The sequence below is a fragment of the Camelus bactrianus genome, chromosome 1 (genome assembly GCF_048773025.1).
Source record: "Camelus bactrianus isolate YW-2024 breed Bactrian camel chromosome 1, ASM4877302v1, whole genome shotgun sequence".
Classification (NCBI taxonomy): Eukaryota; Metazoa; Chordata; class Mammalia; order Artiodactyla; family Camelidae; genus Camelus; species Camelus bactrianus.
In genome coordinates, this window is record NC_133539.1 from 59,927,797 (window position 1) to 59,944,327 (window position 16,531).

A 16,531-nucleotide genomic window follows, 5' to 3' on the forward strand; every position below is an offset into this window, starting at 1 on the left:
TTCCTCTACTTTCTCTTTCTCCTCATCCCAGTCCGTAGCCACTGTGGGGTAGCGAGGGAGCACCAGGAGGTGGTTGTTACCTCAGCCGTATTTGAGAATTCTGAGTTGCATCTTCACCCCACAAGACTGATATGCCCATCCCTCGTGAGCTTGTTAACTTAGGAGAAGAAAAAATCTAGGGCCCATAAAAGTTCTGGCGTTTTTATTTGACTGTAAGTACAATAGTGTGCCAGCTGCCAAAACAGCCAGTGCGGCCATCATAGGCTGGGCTGATGACAGTGCAACGTACGGGTTGAGGGGAGTAACGGCCCCATTGTACTCAGAGCTCTTCAGACCACACCTGTCGTGAGTTGTGTGTGAGTCATGTGTTAGGTTCTGAATGCAGCATTCTAAAATGTTCTTGAACTCAACAGAAGGGCCCTGGAGGAGGTAACCAATATCATGTGGTCCATGTTATTTAAAGGAAAGTTGAAGACACCAAACTGAAGTATGGGGAGGAGTTAGGAGAGAGAAGACACACAAGAGCTGTCTTCCAAAAACTGAGCATTACTAGGGGAAGGAAGGGCTGGTCTCATTCTTGGTGGCTCCACAGGACAGAACCTGTGCGTGGAAGTTAGTTCAATATAAGAAGAACTAATAAGGTCATTCCCAATTTACAGAGTCTGGAAATGTTACAGGAGCATCTGGTATACTTGGACTTCTGTATCTAAGGCTTAGATTCTTTGTGCTTTCTTTTTTGGTTGCTCAAGAGATGGCACCAAATTCTGTAGTTAGAATTCATTTGGCGCCCCCCCCCCCCCCCCGCCCTAAAGCCATGAGATCCTTTGTGTCCCTGAGTCCCAAAGCTGCCCTTGGTGCTTTATGGTCACATGATCATACCAATACTATGGCCTCGAGGAGCTGTGACCTCTGCTGCTGGAGAGCTGCTGTTAGGGAACCAGAGCAGGTGCTCCCCACTCACCTGCAGTGCAGATAAAACCCCAAGACTCCCCCAGAAACTCTTGGCGAGTCCCTCTAGACATGAATGGACACTTCTGAGTTTTCACCTGCCAACCCTGGTCTTTAATCAATGTTTTATTTACCAAGAGAGCAGCTCCACCCACCTCCCCCCAAATAGAGCTAAAATACTTCTTCTAGTTTTGTATTAAGGGATTGTCTTCAAGCCAGGAATAAGGACTCCCCCTGCTTTTCCTGTGTGCTTTTTAATAAAGCTTTTCCTGGACATACGGGGTGCTGGTGGTGCTGATGGTATTGAGTGTGTAAGGACTCAGAAGACCTAGGTGTTGGTCCTGCCTCTACTATTTACTGTGTAGCCCTGGGCAAGTTTCTTAGTCAGCTTGAGTCTCTCACTTATCAACAGTGATGTTTTGTCCACCTGGGTCTAATCTCAAGAGAGTTACGGTGATGACCGAGTAAGGTGTGAATGTGCTTTGTTAGCTTGATAAGTGAGCATCCCACACATGTTAGCTCTTAGCCGCCTCATTTGCATTGTGAAGGGCAGGGAAAGGCAACCTTGTCATTCTTTATCTTCCGTAATCACACCTGGGGCACAGGGACACAGTATTTGTCAGTCAATAGATCAGTGAATGGGTGACTGTTGTAGGGTAATAGCTTAACAATCTATATGATTTGGTTTTATTCCTCAAGCTTGAGGAGCAAGAGCTTCCTGGTCATGTGAGAGCCTACAGTGCCTCTGAAAAGCCCAGGATTCCACCTGCTTGAGATGAAAGACTGAGCTCCTAGAAAGAAAGCCTCCTGCCGGAGCTCTTGTCTTCAGGTGGCACATTGCAGTAGTTCATTGGGCTCAGGATGACACTGATAGACCCTTGGCTGATAATCTTCTGTTTTCAGGAAAGCGACCGATCAAGGCTGAGCTCTTGGTTGGTCTACCTGGTAGCCTGGCATCCTGAGAATTAGTCCTGCCTGCTTCAAGCAAAGCTTCCTGCCCTCTGGTTCCTGCCCTACTTTGATAGCATTTCCCTCCCTAGGTCCCCCTGGTGGGCCACAGAACATGGCGAGGGCCAGGCTGCGCTTGTGTGTGCGCTTTGCTCTCCTCTAGATGAATCAGCTTGCTTCATCAGACATGAGACAGCGTTAGCAGAGGTTCACAGTCCAGATAGGGGGTAATGACGGCCCCATCATATCCGTTGTGGAGGTGTGTGCTTTCAGGAACTGGTTCCTCTGGCATCCCTCTGTGGAAGACATTCCTGAGCTAGTTGAAAGAGAATAGTTTGGATTTCCACCACAAAGGTTTAACCCCAAGTCACAAACCTGAAATGTCATTTGCCTGGAAAATCCAGACTTCAGTTTTTCTACTGTAAAATGTCTTTTCCTACTCCTATCCCCAATTTGCCTGGGAATGACTGAGCTCTAATACTTTTTGTTGGAGGATTTTATACTAATTTTTATAAAAGGGTGGGGCAGCTTGGAGGCTGGTGTGGTAGGTGGTGCTGGACCAGCTCCCTTACCTGTTATTTTATCAGATGAACTTTGACCTCTCCCCAAGAATTTCATTTAGAATTCTGTTGAGTTTCATTCACTAAATTCTTGGATTCCTGCTATGTGCTAGTCCTACCAGCACAGAACCTTCCTTAATGGAGCTCACAGTGTAGGGTTAATGCTCACAATCCTTTCCTGCCTGGACTGTTGCAACCATTTCCTCCCTCATTTCAGTCTCACATCTCTTTATGTGACTACCAGAGGGATCTTGCTTTTCTTTCATTTTTTTCCTTTTTTTAAAAAAAAAACTTTAATAGTTCTTTTCTGACTAATAAAAGCATTAGATGCTCATTCAAGAAAAATTGGAACAATAAGAGTTTAAACACAAATAATCTCCTAACATCATCTAGATACATTCAGTGTTAAAATTTAGATGTATTTTCTCCTAGACCCTTTTTAAAATAATGTAGTTAATCACAGAGTATATAAAATTTAAGTCCTATTTTCCTTTACTGTCATATCTGAGCTATTTTCCCAAGTCATGAAAAGCTCTTAGGAGCATTCAGACTGATCTTTCTAAAACTTAAATTCAATCATGTTAACTTCCTTGCTTAAAATTCTCCCACCATTGGTCTTAGAAAGTAAAGTCTCTACTTCTCTTTTTTTTTCTTTAATTGAAGTATGTTTGATTTACAATCTTGTGTTTAGGTGTAGAGCATAGTGATTCAGGGAATTTTGCAGATTATGTATGCTACACACAGGGCTCCTTGTGATCTGATCCCTGTGTACTTCTTCAGGGTTATCTGTTTCACTCCCTACCTCTTCTCTCCCTAGTACCCACTCCCTGCAACTGATATAACACAGTTACTTGCCAGTCCCTCACTCCTCCCACTTCACAGGCTATACCCTACCTACACCAGGCAGCTTTCAGCTTCCCCAGGCTGCCCTATGCAGTTTCACAACTTGATCCTTTACTCTCAGTGCTGCTTCTGCCTGGAACATCCTCCCACTGGTGTATCCAGTGAAATCCTTTCCACTTCTCAATCCTCAGTTCAAGCACTGCCCCTTCCATTAAGCCTTTCCCTTCCTGCCCCACCCCACCATAAAGCTGCGTGCCCCTTTTATTCATCCCCCACAGTACCCTCCTGTCTAGAAGAATGCCCATTGTAACTTGGATTATGGTGGGCAGGGAACCATATCTTATCCATCTTCATTTCTCCAGCAGTTTGCAAATATTCAGCATGTTGTAGAAGCACAATAAATGTTTGCTTGAGTACAAACAAATGATCGGTCAAATGAATGCTGTTCACAGGGTGTGTAAAGGGCGCTTCTGGGAGCCCAGAGGAAGGGCATTTTATGGGTACGTGATCCAAGATCGAGCTGACAGGCAACGTGTTCTTTTTTTTATTGTGGGGACAGCCTTCCTCCATACTTAATATGGTTTTTTGAATTCTGTTTGCATTTCTGTTCCCTGACCTCGCATCGGCTGTAGGAGCACCCATTGGCAACATTTACTGCTTCCTCCTTTGTACACCTATTCCTTTGTCTTCTGAGACTGCTGTGGCCCTGAATCCCAGACAGGGCAGAAGTCCTCCCTGTGGCTGCCCAGCTCACCACTCATCCACCAGCCACCTTGTACCCCCCACCAGGAGCAGCACAGACAGTTGCAGGTCAACCCTACTTAACTTGGCTGGAACCCCGTGTCCCAACTCTAGCCCAGGCAGCGAGGTCCTCAGAGGGAATCACTTTTGAATTATTGTAAGTATTTATAGCCAGTGCCACTATTTGAGACAGATCACCCAGCATACAGCTTAATCAAACCCTGTATTTCCCTCTTCTTCTCTCACTGCCTTGCCTTCCTCAGCTCCATCCCAGAGACTCTTTCCCCAGATATAACTTGGGCTCCTTTGCCCATAACAGGTCAGGCAGGAGAAGATGGAACATATTTCCTCGTGTGACACCTTGGACTTTCCAGGTGTCCTTCATTCTGTAGAAGAGACGAGAGCAGAGCAGCCAAGCGGGATGGTCCCCAGGAGGGCCTTGCAGCAGACATGTGAGCCTGTTTCCCAGGCCTTGCAGCCAGCACCCTGCCAGCCAACAGGCTGCAGAACAAAGGCTGGAACAGGACAGTGGGGACAGGGGGAGGGGAAGTAAAAGGCATGTAATCAGATCAGTCACCAGCTGAGTCCATCTGGGTCCATCTGGGGAGCCTGTCCCTGGTGATGGCACTAGGGGACATGGCACATGTCGTTGGAAAGCCCATCTGTCCGGTGGCTTGTCAAGCCTCAGCACCAGACACTCATTTCCTTAATCACTGGCTACAGATCCTGAATCTGTAAATTTAGCTAAACTCTTCTTGACCTTTCTGTATTTTTAGCCTGTGCTCCTTCTCTGGAGGACAACTTCCATGGTTGATTACTTGTTCTGTGAAATACCTTTATGTCAAGTTTAAAGAAAGCTCTCAAGCTTGAAGACCCTGTCCTCTTAATTCTAGTGTCTAGTGTTGATACCACATTCATGTTTGGTTCTCGGAACATTCTGTTGATTTGGGGGTGGAGTTGGGGAAAAGAAAGTTGACATCTCTTCACGGCTTTAAGTTTTTCAGCCTCCAGTTCTAATACTCTCCACCTGTTTCATGTAATGGCCACTGGTCACCTCATGCACTTTATGTATCCTGGACTTTTCCTGCCTCTATTCAGCCCATGTTGAAATACAGCAGCTAAGCGAGTGACAGGTACTCCAAATATGGGCTTTTTAAGACCATGCCCAAGCCATTTGTTCCTGCTGCCTTTGGGGGCACTTCTTGATCTTTGTGACTTTAACCTTAGGACTGATCAGAGTCTTCAAAGACTATTGACGTAAAGCCTTTCCTTTTCCTGCAGCAGCTGCAGTAGACAAGTATCTTGTATAGATGGTTTGGATTACTCTTCCATATTTTATTTACAGTTGCCCACCTTGACCTTGATCTCTGGTCTTACTGTTTGCCCACATTGCTTCTGCCAATTTGCGTAATGAAATGCTAAGCATCGCTGTGTGATCTTTCTTCCACGGCACTTGTAAAAATGTTAAGATTGACCCCATTTTTGAGCATCCTTATTGTTAACAGTTTCATCCGTGGGAACGGTGGGGGAAACTCAGCATTGTAGAGCATTTCTTATTTTTCAAAGGGTTTTACAACTGTTGTCTCTGTCTATTCCTTCACAGTCTATAGAAAGGAGAGACCCAGTTTGCAAATTAAGAAAAATTGAAACAGAACAATTTTAGCTGTCTCACTTAAGATGATCCAGGGGTTAGCAGCTGCAGATGCTAGTCCCTGGATTAGAATCCTTTACCCTTAGCTCTTTCTAGAGTAACATATTAATCCCTTTAACTTGCTTCTCAGTCCTGCAACACCTTAATTAAATGATGAAAGAAATTAATGAATGAAAGAAGGCCCTTGGTAGATAACCTTAGCAAAGATGTTTTTAGAAAAGGGTAAATAAATCTCTTCACCTTTTCTTATCCACATCTCATTGGCCTCTTCACAGAAAATTGTAGCTGATTTTACCAAACAAATTCTCCTATCACTACCCTCCCTTTATCAATTTGCATTTGCTGGTCCTACAACTAATTTTCTTTTCTAACTGCTTGTTTGGTGTAGAATTGCGATGATTAGCTTTACCTCTGGAGCTCTTACCCAGAGATCAATCACTTTGATAATGTTCGTTATGTCTGGGAAATTAGCAGCCCATTAGGCCAAGTACATCCTGACTGCCTGAGAAGGCGGCGGCTCTGGGCTCCCTGCCGCAGGAAGATGGGCGTCTCTGGTCTCCTGGTGCCTCACTGAGGTTCGGTGAGAACAGCCTTGATTACTGATCTACCATATTGGCTGTGGCTAGGCTGGGGAGGGCACGAGGGCTTCCAGATGACTTTCTAGCGTACACTTCTGTAAGGCTATTTATTCTTCTCTTTTCAGAGTCTAGAAGGAGGCTCATACCGGGGAAGTTTGAAAGACCCCACAGGCTGCCTGAACGAGGGTACGACCCCGTCCACACCTCCTAGAAACCTGGAAGAAGAACAGAAAGCCAAGGCCCTGAGAGGCAGGATGTGAGTGGCTTCCCCAGACTCCAGCCTGGTGCGCGTCGTGCGAGCGGTGGACAAGGGGCAAGGGTCCTGGCAAGTCTGGGGAGAATGAGAGATTCCCCACACTGTGTTTCCATTGATACCATTCATTCTAAGTAAAGGTGACCTAGGCCTGTACAGTGTGGCGTTGATCAACAAGGAGCTCCTGTGGCACTGACTTTAAGAAATTTCATCTGAAATATTTTCTGTGAAATAGGGGCTATTACTCACAAAGTGTGGTTGTAACCAAGGTCTGTTAGAAATGTCAAACCTACTGATAAAAAGAAAACAACAAGGCTCAAGGGACTCTGGGACCATTACTGTGGCCCCATATCGAAGAATCCGTGGTAGAAGGTTGGATGGAGTTTCATCCAACAGGATGCGTTTCCCCACATACAGGAAAGTAATGTATGGAGCTGTTGTGCTACCAGGCCGGGTTCTACCTCCAGCCCTTCTCCAGAGGTTTTATTTATTGGGGAAAAAAAAAAAACCTTTTTATGTGGTGACCCTTTTTTTTTGCAGCCCAAGTTTTTAAAATTGAGATACAGTTGATGTACAATATTAGTTATAGGTGTACAACATAGTAATTCACAATTTTTAAAGGTCATACTCCATTTATAGCTATTATAAAAGAGTAGCTATAATTCCCGCATGTTGTACGATATGTCCTTGTAGCTTATTTCTTTTATACATAATAGTTTGTACTTCTTAATCCCCTCCCCCTATCTTGCCCCTCCTCCCTTCCCACTCCCCTCTGGTAACCACTGGTTTATTCTCTATATCTGTGAGTCTGTTTTCTTTTTGTTATATTCAGTAGTTTGTTGTATTTTTTTTAGAGTCCACATGTAAGTGATAATCATACAGTTTTTGTCTTTCTCTGTCCGACTTATTTCACTGTGGGCTGAGTTCCAGGAAAACCTCTTTACTCTTTGAATGGTTAGGGGTGGATACCTTTGACGCTGCAGTCCGTTTCACAAAAACCCATATGTTATGCAAGGTTTGAGTCATCTACCCTGATGTGAAGTCAATCGTCTATCAATTGGTTTGACCAAGAAGATAGCAGATACCATTCATGCATAACCACAATCCTTCTGAAACTTCAGTTTTCTTGTTTAGGGTTTGACTCTGTTGGAAGCAGAGCTGCTGATGAGTCTTGAACATAGTTGGATGTGTGAGAGGTTATAGACGCAGTGAGAACAGCATAGGCAGGCATAAAATTTTCCTCCCGGTTGCTAATTAGCCTCCCCTTCTCCCTTTAGCCTGGTCGTAGACATGAAGATTAGCACAAATAAATGAGATCAGGTCCTTCTGTTGCCTAGAGATGAGTTACCATTTATGACTGTTTCCTAGGAAACATCATAGCCAGGGCCTGGCCCCCGAGCAGGGCTGCCATCTCTTAGTGGAGATGAGCAAGTGCATGTAAGCTCTCCGATTCCATATTTACCCCCTTAACTTTATGAGTGCTCAGGGGAACCCCAAGAATAGAATAGAGGCAAGGAAATATCTTCTCCAAAGGGAAATTTCTCAGGACTTGTACAAAGCTGGTTCTCCTTAGCTTTTCAGGTTGTTTTTACACAGATGAGGAAGAGTTGGAGCTGATGCTCCAGTCTTGTCAAGCCAAAGCAAAACTTAGATCAGGAAGGTGAAAGCTGATAGTCACAGGGGTGACCTCTGAGGCAACAGGATGGTCCTTGGCAAAGCCCATCACTAATCTTGTAAATGGGGCTAGGAATAGTCATTGAAGCCATTGTTTTACTTCCAGACGTAATACTGTCCACTTTTGCTCCAACAGGCAGAAGTTTGTTGCCTCTTTTATCCACTTGACTCTCTTCCTTCTTCTCATTCTCTCCCCCAACCTCACATCTCTGCACATCCCGAGCTGTCCTGAAAATCCAGCCCTTAGGATGACTCATGCCTCTTACTGTATACTGCCCTTATTCTCCCCTGCTGTATTTTATGGCCATGATGAAAGAGAAAATGTGCCAGTGTTTAACTGTAAATCCTATGTGGGACTGGAGGCTAGAGAACAGAGACTCAGTCCAGTAAGATGTCAAAGGGTTAAATGGGAGATCCATGGAGAAAAGATGAAAACAGGGTTATTTGTCCAGGAGAAGAAAGAAGCTGAGAATGGACTCAATTGTCCTCAAATTTTAGTCACTCATTTATTTAACAGATATTTGTTGAATACCTATTATGTACCAAGAGCTTGGAATACATCAGTGAATGAAACAAACAATACCAACAAAAGAAAAGTCCGTGTTCTCATGGCCAGTTCACATTCTAATGGGAGAGGTCATCCAGTAAACAAAATATAAAATAGATCATGTAGTATGTTAGAAGCTGGAAAAAAGAAAAAAATAGTAAAGGAGGTCAGGAGTATGGATGAGGCTAGTTGTAGTTTTAAATGGTTCTGACATTCGCACAAAGAACAAGAGGAGGTTAGGAACTGGCCTTTAGCCATGGAGGAAAAGTACTCTCAGCACAGGGAACAGCCAATACAAAGGCTCTAAGAGATTTTCTGTGTAAGACCAGCCATTCCCTACCATTGTGAGGGGATAGGGGTCAGAAGTAGGTCTGACCTGTAGTTGGACCAAAGAATAATATTTACTTTGTCAATAATTTTTATTAATAAGAAATGAATATGAAAAAAATGCCTGATTATCAGCTCAGTTGATTTGGCAGTTAATTGTGCACTGCCTTGAGATGCATGTAGTTTAAATCTTCTGTGTGCCTTTTCAGAGTATCTTTTAATGTGTCATTATCTTCCCAAGTATTTCATCCGCTTTTCAAGGGAGGAGATGCTTGGTCCACTGGCAGCACCTAGTCCAGTCCCCTTCCCTGGAGGCTGGAAAGCCTAGGACAGCCTTCAGTGTCAGCAGGTACCTTAGGATAAAAATAACGTCTGGAGGCAGAGAGCTGGATTCATCTCCAGAAGGCCCTTCTAGCCCCAAATTCCCACTCTAACTTTCCTGTGGGTTTTCTTTTACCACTTTCTCCCAAGCGGTAATTGGACCATGCTAAAGATATATTTAAATGCTTTTATTTGGCCTTGCCAGTTCCTTCCTGTGGCCTAAAACACATAATTGTGTGTGTTAGAGAGAGGGAACTGGTTGGAAGTGCTGGACTTGCTGATAAAGAGGCATGTGTTCCCCTTGCCTCCTCCCCATCGCCCGAGGCCCCAGACGCAGGGAGTTGGTGGCTTCTCTGTGCTGTATGCAACAAGAATTTCAGATGAATTGCTTCTTGGGTTCAGAATGGCTACCACCCTTATTCTGGGGCCCCTCTTTGGCATCCCAGAACTTGATCCCTTCTGCCACTTGGGCCAAAAATGCAGTTGTGTGGCTGCAGGCAAAACTCTTTTAAACTTAGGTAGTACAAGGCAGACTCTAGGAAGCCGGCTACAGCTACCCTGCCCCTGTGCACAGTCACATGTGTTTTCTGTCCAGCTTTTTACGGGGTTTGATACTCCAGAGAGCCAGTCTGAGTGGCTCAACCAGGCAGCGGGCGACAGTGAGAGCAGAGACTTGGGACTCTGGTACAAGTGGGTTCCGATCCCAGCCCTGCTTCTCACGTAGTCACCTTGGGAAGCACTGCCTCAGTGTCTGCATCGGACAGGGCTGATGATCCTCACCTCCTCCGCAGCTTGAGGAAGCCCGGACAGGGTAACTGGCACAAAGAGGAGGAAATCATTAACAAGAAAGTAAATGTCCTTGTAGTGGTTAAATCGCACAACTGGTGGGGTGGGGAGGTGGCCGTGTTGAAAGTGCTGATTAGGGAATGTCTGTGGTCAGTCTTTCCGGCCTTGACTGGGGATTTTGCAGGCCAGTTACCATGGACACCTATCTGAATAATTGTAGCTTCTATATCTTAAATGCCTGACTTGATGTCAGTGTCTCTGAGACCCAAAGGTTGCTTGTCAAATAAATGTCTTTCTCTTCTTGTTAAGCAAAGAATGGAGCTGACTTGGAGGAGGAAAAGCCTCCTGCTGACCCCTTGGCCTCGAAGCTTTCATAGCTCAGTCTTGCCAAAGCGGCTGTTATTCCTTCTGCCTTGTGTCTGTGCAACTGTTCAGTTATAGGTGAGGGAGGAGGCAGCATAAAGAGTAGAAAGATGAATGCTGGGCTGTAAGCATCGTTCTTCGTCTGGCTCTTGGGTGCTGTCTGGGAAAGCCCTCTCGGTCTCAGTGCCCCCAGCTCCTCACCGGGGGCCCCTCATGCAGGGACCACCGGCCAGCACCTCCCCTGGGGTGCCTGGTGTGGGGTTTGGGTGGTCTTGTCAGAGAGGCACCAAACTAACTTCCCCGTGAACTTTAGTGTGAAGACCTAACTTCACAACGAAAAGGAACCCTCATTGTTCTTGATCTCCTGCTCAGGTTCGTCCTGAATGAGTTGGTACAGACAGAGAAAGACTACGTCAAGGATCTGGGGATTGTGGTGGAGGTGAGTGGATGGCTCAGGGTGGGTCCATGGTCACCCAACCAGGGGCATATTGGGCCATACCTGGGCCCTGAGGGGTTTTAACGTGATGGGATGTATTTCACTCTCCCTGGGTATTTGCAGAAATGAAACTAAAAATGGTAATAGATCAAATAAAATATGTAGGTAAGTTTTTTTTCTTTTCCCCTTAAACTATTAGAAGAGGTTTAGAGACAGGTAGGGCCCAAAATGTTTCAGCTTCTTGGTTAGACCTGAATCCATTTCACCTTATTTTAGGTGACCAAGTTATTGTCTCCAAAACTGTTCAATGGTATTTAACATATATACACACATATATATATACATATAACCATATATGTAAGAGTATATATGTATATATGTATATATATTCTTCACAGCTATGAGCCACCATGGACACTAAGCAGATCAAGCAGATCACTCTTAGTAAAACCTTGGGGCTTATATGTTTCCTTAGATTTTAAGGAGAGCATTATTGATAGCAAGGGGACAGACAAAGAAGAAACCACCAATAAGGCAAGATTAGCAGGTCCACAGGTAAGAGTCCACTTGGAAGTAAATAAAACAGCTCTCTCCATAGGGGTTTACTTTAGGGGGACTTAGACACTTGGATGAGAAAGTCTAAGAAAGTAAATGGATAATTTAGATGGCTTAGCTCTGCTGTTAATCACCTTAAATGAAAGGATGTGAAGTCTGAAAAGTGAATGCCGGATAGCTAAATCACCTGCTGGTTCCTTACATTTGGTCGACAAGTCCCCATCTTATGAAACCTGCTGATTTAGGGGTTTGTATTTGCCTATCCTGAGCCTTGGATAAACAGGCTAACCTGGCATAGAGAGGACTTGAATTTTAACTTATGGAATCCTCTTCTCCAAGGTAGGATGGGGGCGGCTAGAGGTGCAGCAGCCTCCACATGCAGTCCAACCTAGGAAGGGAGGGCTTGGGAATCTGGAGACCGAGATCCAGGGAAGTCAGACATCACTGGTGTGACATAAGACCAATTATGTAATTCCCCATGCACTGGCTCTCTTATCTGTCAGATGGGGGTAAATGCTGTCTGTACAACCTCACAACTTGATTTTAAAGGTGAAATGAAATTATATATGATAGCATTTTACAGAATCTCAAGTAGTCACATATTGAGACTTATTTCTAAGTCAGACATACCTAGTTTTGAGCCTTTAAAGACGTAATTCAGTAGGATTGGGAGACTGGAGAGGAACAGACAACTGTTTCTTCTTTGTCCTGCTTTCTGAAGGGGACTGGAGACAGAGGGACCCAGAACTTCGTAAAAGTTTTGTCTGTCACTCTGCACAAGGGTGAAGTCCTGGTTGAGTGGTGAGAAACTGCAGAAGCCCTGGCCCTCGTGCTCACACAGAGGGTGGGCTTCCACGGGGCTGCAGGGCATTTTCCTCCTGAAAATGCTATACTCACCATTGTCTCTGCCCTGCAGGGCTTCATGAAGAGAATAGAAGAGAAGGGTGTCCCTGAGGACATGCGAGGAAAGGATAAAATCGTGTTTGGAAATATTCACCAGATTTACGACTGGCATAAGGAGTAAGTGCTGTGTTGCCCTGAGGACCAGGCTGTCCTGGGGATCCAGGACTCCACCGCCCTCCTCAGGCTTCTGACCTTAGGGGTGGGATTTGGGGAGAGACTTCCATCATTTACCTCTTCATTGAGAAATAATAGGATTCTGAAGGATGCGGTTTCCTTCTCTTACCTCCATCCTCTTTTAGTGTTTTCCTGGCTGAACTGGAAAAATGTATCCAGGAGCAAGACAGATTGGCACAGCTCTTTATTAAATATGTGAGTGTTTCCTTGCAGCCCCTCCCGTCCCCTTCCCCCCGGGCTCATTTACATGCATTTTACAGTTCCTTCTCCCCTCTGCTCTTCCTTCTCCTCCCTCTCTGAGTTACTAGGTGGGGGAGGGGGTTCTTTTTTACTTTCCTGGCAGTCTGGGAGACAGGCTCTTGCCCACTGTTTTTACTCTTCCATCCTTGATATTTAACCACCTGGGTGCGTCCCTGCAGCGTGGGCCATATCTTTGTGCTTGCCTCAGTGTGTAGACCAGCACAGCATTCTGACTGAGTGCTGGGCAGGAGATGCCTGAGCGCCTGTCCCTCTGCCTTTGCAGGAGCGGAAGCTTCACATCTATGTGTGGTACTGCCAGAATAAGCCGCGCTCCGAGTACATCGTTGCCGAGTATGACTCTTACTTCGAAGTAAGCTGCTCAGGCTTGGCTGAACCAGGGCGGGGTTGGGAAACTCCGGCCAAGATCGCCACATTCAGAAACTCCAGCCTGTCATCCATCCACAGATGCCCCCGCTCAGCACTGTCCACCCCTTCTGGACAGGGACGGTGGCCTCAACAGAGCCATTAGCTTCTTACCAAGTTCTCATGAGCACCTTGGTGGAGAGGAGCGGAGCTGGCCGGCGCGGGGACTGCTTGTCGCGCCTGCTCGTGCATGAGGCCTCTGTAACACGGGGGCTGCTTCAGAAGCTGCGGGCCTCCTTCCGGGTCCCAGGAGCTGGCTGTGCCCACACTCTTCCTCACCGGTCCCTGGAGACTTGCTAAGGACCCTCACTTCGTAGCCTCTGCTCCCGGTCCCAGAGGTCTGGCAAGCACCTCAGAGTATTTCCTTTGCTGGAGGAGAGGCAACATCGTTACTTGGAGAGAGCCCTCGACTGAGCATTTGCAGATCTGAGTTGAGGGCCCAGCCCGTGGGATTGTTTGTGTCTTAGGGGAGGGAAGCCCTTCTTTCCTGACTTGGCCCTGGAGTGGGATGGAGAACAGAAAACCCATTCCAGCTTGTCCCTGGGACTGGGGTGAGGACACAGGGTGTGACATCTCGACATGTAAGGAGGAGATGGTGAGGGGTGCTCTGTGTTGGTAATAACAAATGAGCAGTTGGGTAGGCCATTCCACACAAGATTCTAAAACTTTACTGGCAATCACAGAGACCTGCCTTCCTTGCCTTTGAACCCTGATCCAGAGCATCCCACTTCTTTGGTCCCTTTTTTCCTCACGTAGCTCCCTTGTGTTCCAGGAGGTGAAACAGGAGATAAATCAGAGGCTGACACTTAGCGACTTCCTTATCAAGCCCATTCAGAGAATAACAAAATATCAGCTGCTCCTCAAGGTAAGAGGGCTGTGAGCCTGGCTCAGGGCCAGAGAAGGGGCTTCGTCAGGCCTGAGTTAGGGAGCAGGTCAGCGTGGGGATCTGTCTCCACACTTTTCCTGTGAACTAGTTGGGGGCGTGTGTAGGTTTTTGCCTTACCTGCTGGTTATTTTGTGTCAGCTTTGCCCCCAAATAAATTGCATGGCTCTTATTCTTGCCTTGAAGGTTGGTTGTCACCTGATTTTCTTTTTTCCAATTCACATTCTTATTTTGTTGCCATCACTGACTTGGCACCTTTAAAAAATAAAAAGTAAAAATAATAAGAGCATAAAATCAGAGTGGACTACGAGGAGAAGGGAAAGGAAAGGCAAGGCCCTAGAAACCGTAGATGAGTAATACCTACAATGTGATCGTATTTTACTTCCTAAAATCGTTTAATTTGACTTGTCTTCGAGAAATCTGAGGCAAGTGGGCGAGGGATTTAACTGTCCTTTCTCCCATTCCTTCTTGTCATCGTCCCCCTTTCGACCCTATTCACACACTTTCTCTCCCCTTCGCCCCTCCCCCCCTTCCCATAGCTTTGAATCTTTGACTGTTCTGGGGGGTTTTCTCTGTGTTACGATGTTCGCTGTGACCCATAACGTCGTATCTCAGCCACTACAAAGCATTGCCATCTCTGTTAGGAGGGAAAGTCTTCTGGGTGTTGTCTTGGTTTTCATGACGTTAGGTTTTTAATAGTGCTCTCTTTTCCTAACTGATTTCTCCCTCCCCTCACCCTTGCCTGCTTCCCCCACTCACTAGGACTTCCTGAGATACAGCGAGAAGGCTGGTCTGGAGTGTTCAGATATCGAGGTGAGTTTTCTGCTTGGAATGCCGGCGGTTCTTAGAGACATTATTGGATGTCTGCCTCTAAAAGGGAAAGATACTGTCAGGGTGACCGAGGGTCCAGGCTGACTTCTCTCAGACAGCAAGAGCCCCTTGCAAATAGCTGCTTAGCAGGATGAGGACTGGTGAGTAATAAAGAACACATTGAGTGTTTTTCTAGAACTCGAGGATTCGATCCTGAGCCAGACCAGAGCAAGCCCTGCCGGTGTTCTCCATGGCTCTCAGTGACTTGTGGTGGGAAAGGGTGGTATTTGAGCCCTCTAATATCCTTAAGGATTGGGTGCTTCACTGTGCAGTTTTATCCATGAATCCAGGTACAATTTGGGTCGAACATATAAATTATTCCATTTTCACTCCCTCCTCTGCCCCTGAGGATTACTCCCTAAGTGAAGTCCTTTAAGACAATGTCACCAGGGGGATTATTTTAAGCCAGAGAGGTCCCAGACCATTCTGGCGGGTTATCTTAGGTTAAAACCTGTTATGTTTCACAAGTGAGGCTAAGCTGTTGCCTGAGCAGCCAGGAAGCAACAAAGAAAGAAAATGCAAGAAGGAAAGGAAATTGATAATCAAGAGTGGAAAGGTAGGGAAAAGATGGTCTGGATAGCATCCTCCCCACATGTGGTCACTGATTCACGAGGAGCCCCTGTAGATAACCAACGTCTCCCCAACCTAGAACAGAAAACCCCTCCCTCCTCTGAAGTGGGCAGCAGGGACCGGTGTCCTTTCCTAGGATCGACGAGCCACTGGGAGGCCCCTGTCTACTGGCATGGAGCTGCCCTGAGCCCCTGCCCGAGGGCTGCTCCCTGTCCTGACCGCTGTTGTTCTTTCCCACAGAAAGCAGTGGAGTTAATGTGCCTTGTTCCAAAACGCTGCAATGATATGATGAACCTGGGACGCCTGCAGGGCTTCGAGGTGAGCCCTTAAGAAGGCTTCTTAGCCCTCTGTCTTCGGGGCCACAGGAGCCCAGGTGGTGGGGCAGCTTCCCTTTGAAGCCCCATGCCCGCCCTCCCGGCCTCCTTCACTCACCACCTACGCCTTTGTGCCCGGGCCCCTCTGGTTCACATCCTATTTAGGATGTCCAGTGATAGGGCAGTCATGGGAAGTCAACCAAGCTGGAGTCAGAATTCCAGTGGGACTGGAAAGACTCTGAATTCTTTCTAACCGTGAACCTGCCGATGACCTCTTCCCTTTTCTTTCTTGCTTGAAAAATGCTGGGAATGTGAGGGAGAGCAGGACACTGATGGAAGCAGAACCAAAGGGAAATTGTAAAACCACCCCCCTTTTTTCTGAGAGGGTGGTTCTAGTAAGCAGATCTGTATAGTGGCTGGCTATTTAGTTAAACGAATATTTAAAGCTCTAAAACATCACAGTGCACATTTCTCTTCTCTGAAGAGGAGAACCAAGTTTTGCGGGAGACAGCTAGGTGTACCCAGGATTTCGGATTCAGTGAATATGCTAGTGTGCTTGGGCCGCCATAACCATGTACCACAGACTGGGTGGCTTGAACAACAGAAATTTATCATCTCAAGTT

The 16,531-nt window shown here is 46.3% G+C and overlaps 1 protein-coding gene across 18 annotated transcripts in view; it reads left to right on the forward strand.

Annotated features, from left to right (window-relative positions):
• KALRN (kalirin RhoGEF kinase) overlaps nucleotides 1-16,531 on the forward strand; it is a 616,794-nt gene that overhangs the window by 548,438 nt on the left and 51,825 nt on the right. For all 18 annotated transcript variants that reach the window (XM_074364821.1, XM_074364820.1, XM_074364789.1 and 15 more), the window contains 8 exons: nucleotides 6,395-6,525; nucleotides 10,913-10,979; nucleotides 12,448-12,551; nucleotides 12,734-12,803; nucleotides 13,132-13,218; nucleotides 14,044-14,136; nucleotides 14,917-14,967; nucleotides 15,835-15,912. In XM_074364821.1, coding sequence (XP_074220922.1) covers nucleotides 6,395-6,525; nucleotides 10,913-10,979; nucleotides 12,448-12,551; nucleotides 12,734-12,803; nucleotides 13,132-13,218; nucleotides 14,044-14,136; nucleotides 14,917-14,967; nucleotides 15,835-15,912 — 681 coding nt within the window. The remainder of the gene's footprint in view (nucleotides 1-6,394; nucleotides 6,526-10,912; nucleotides 10,980-12,447; nucleotides 12,552-12,733; nucleotides 12,804-13,131; nucleotides 13,219-14,043; nucleotides 14,137-14,916; nucleotides 14,968-15,834; nucleotides 15,913-16,531) is intronic.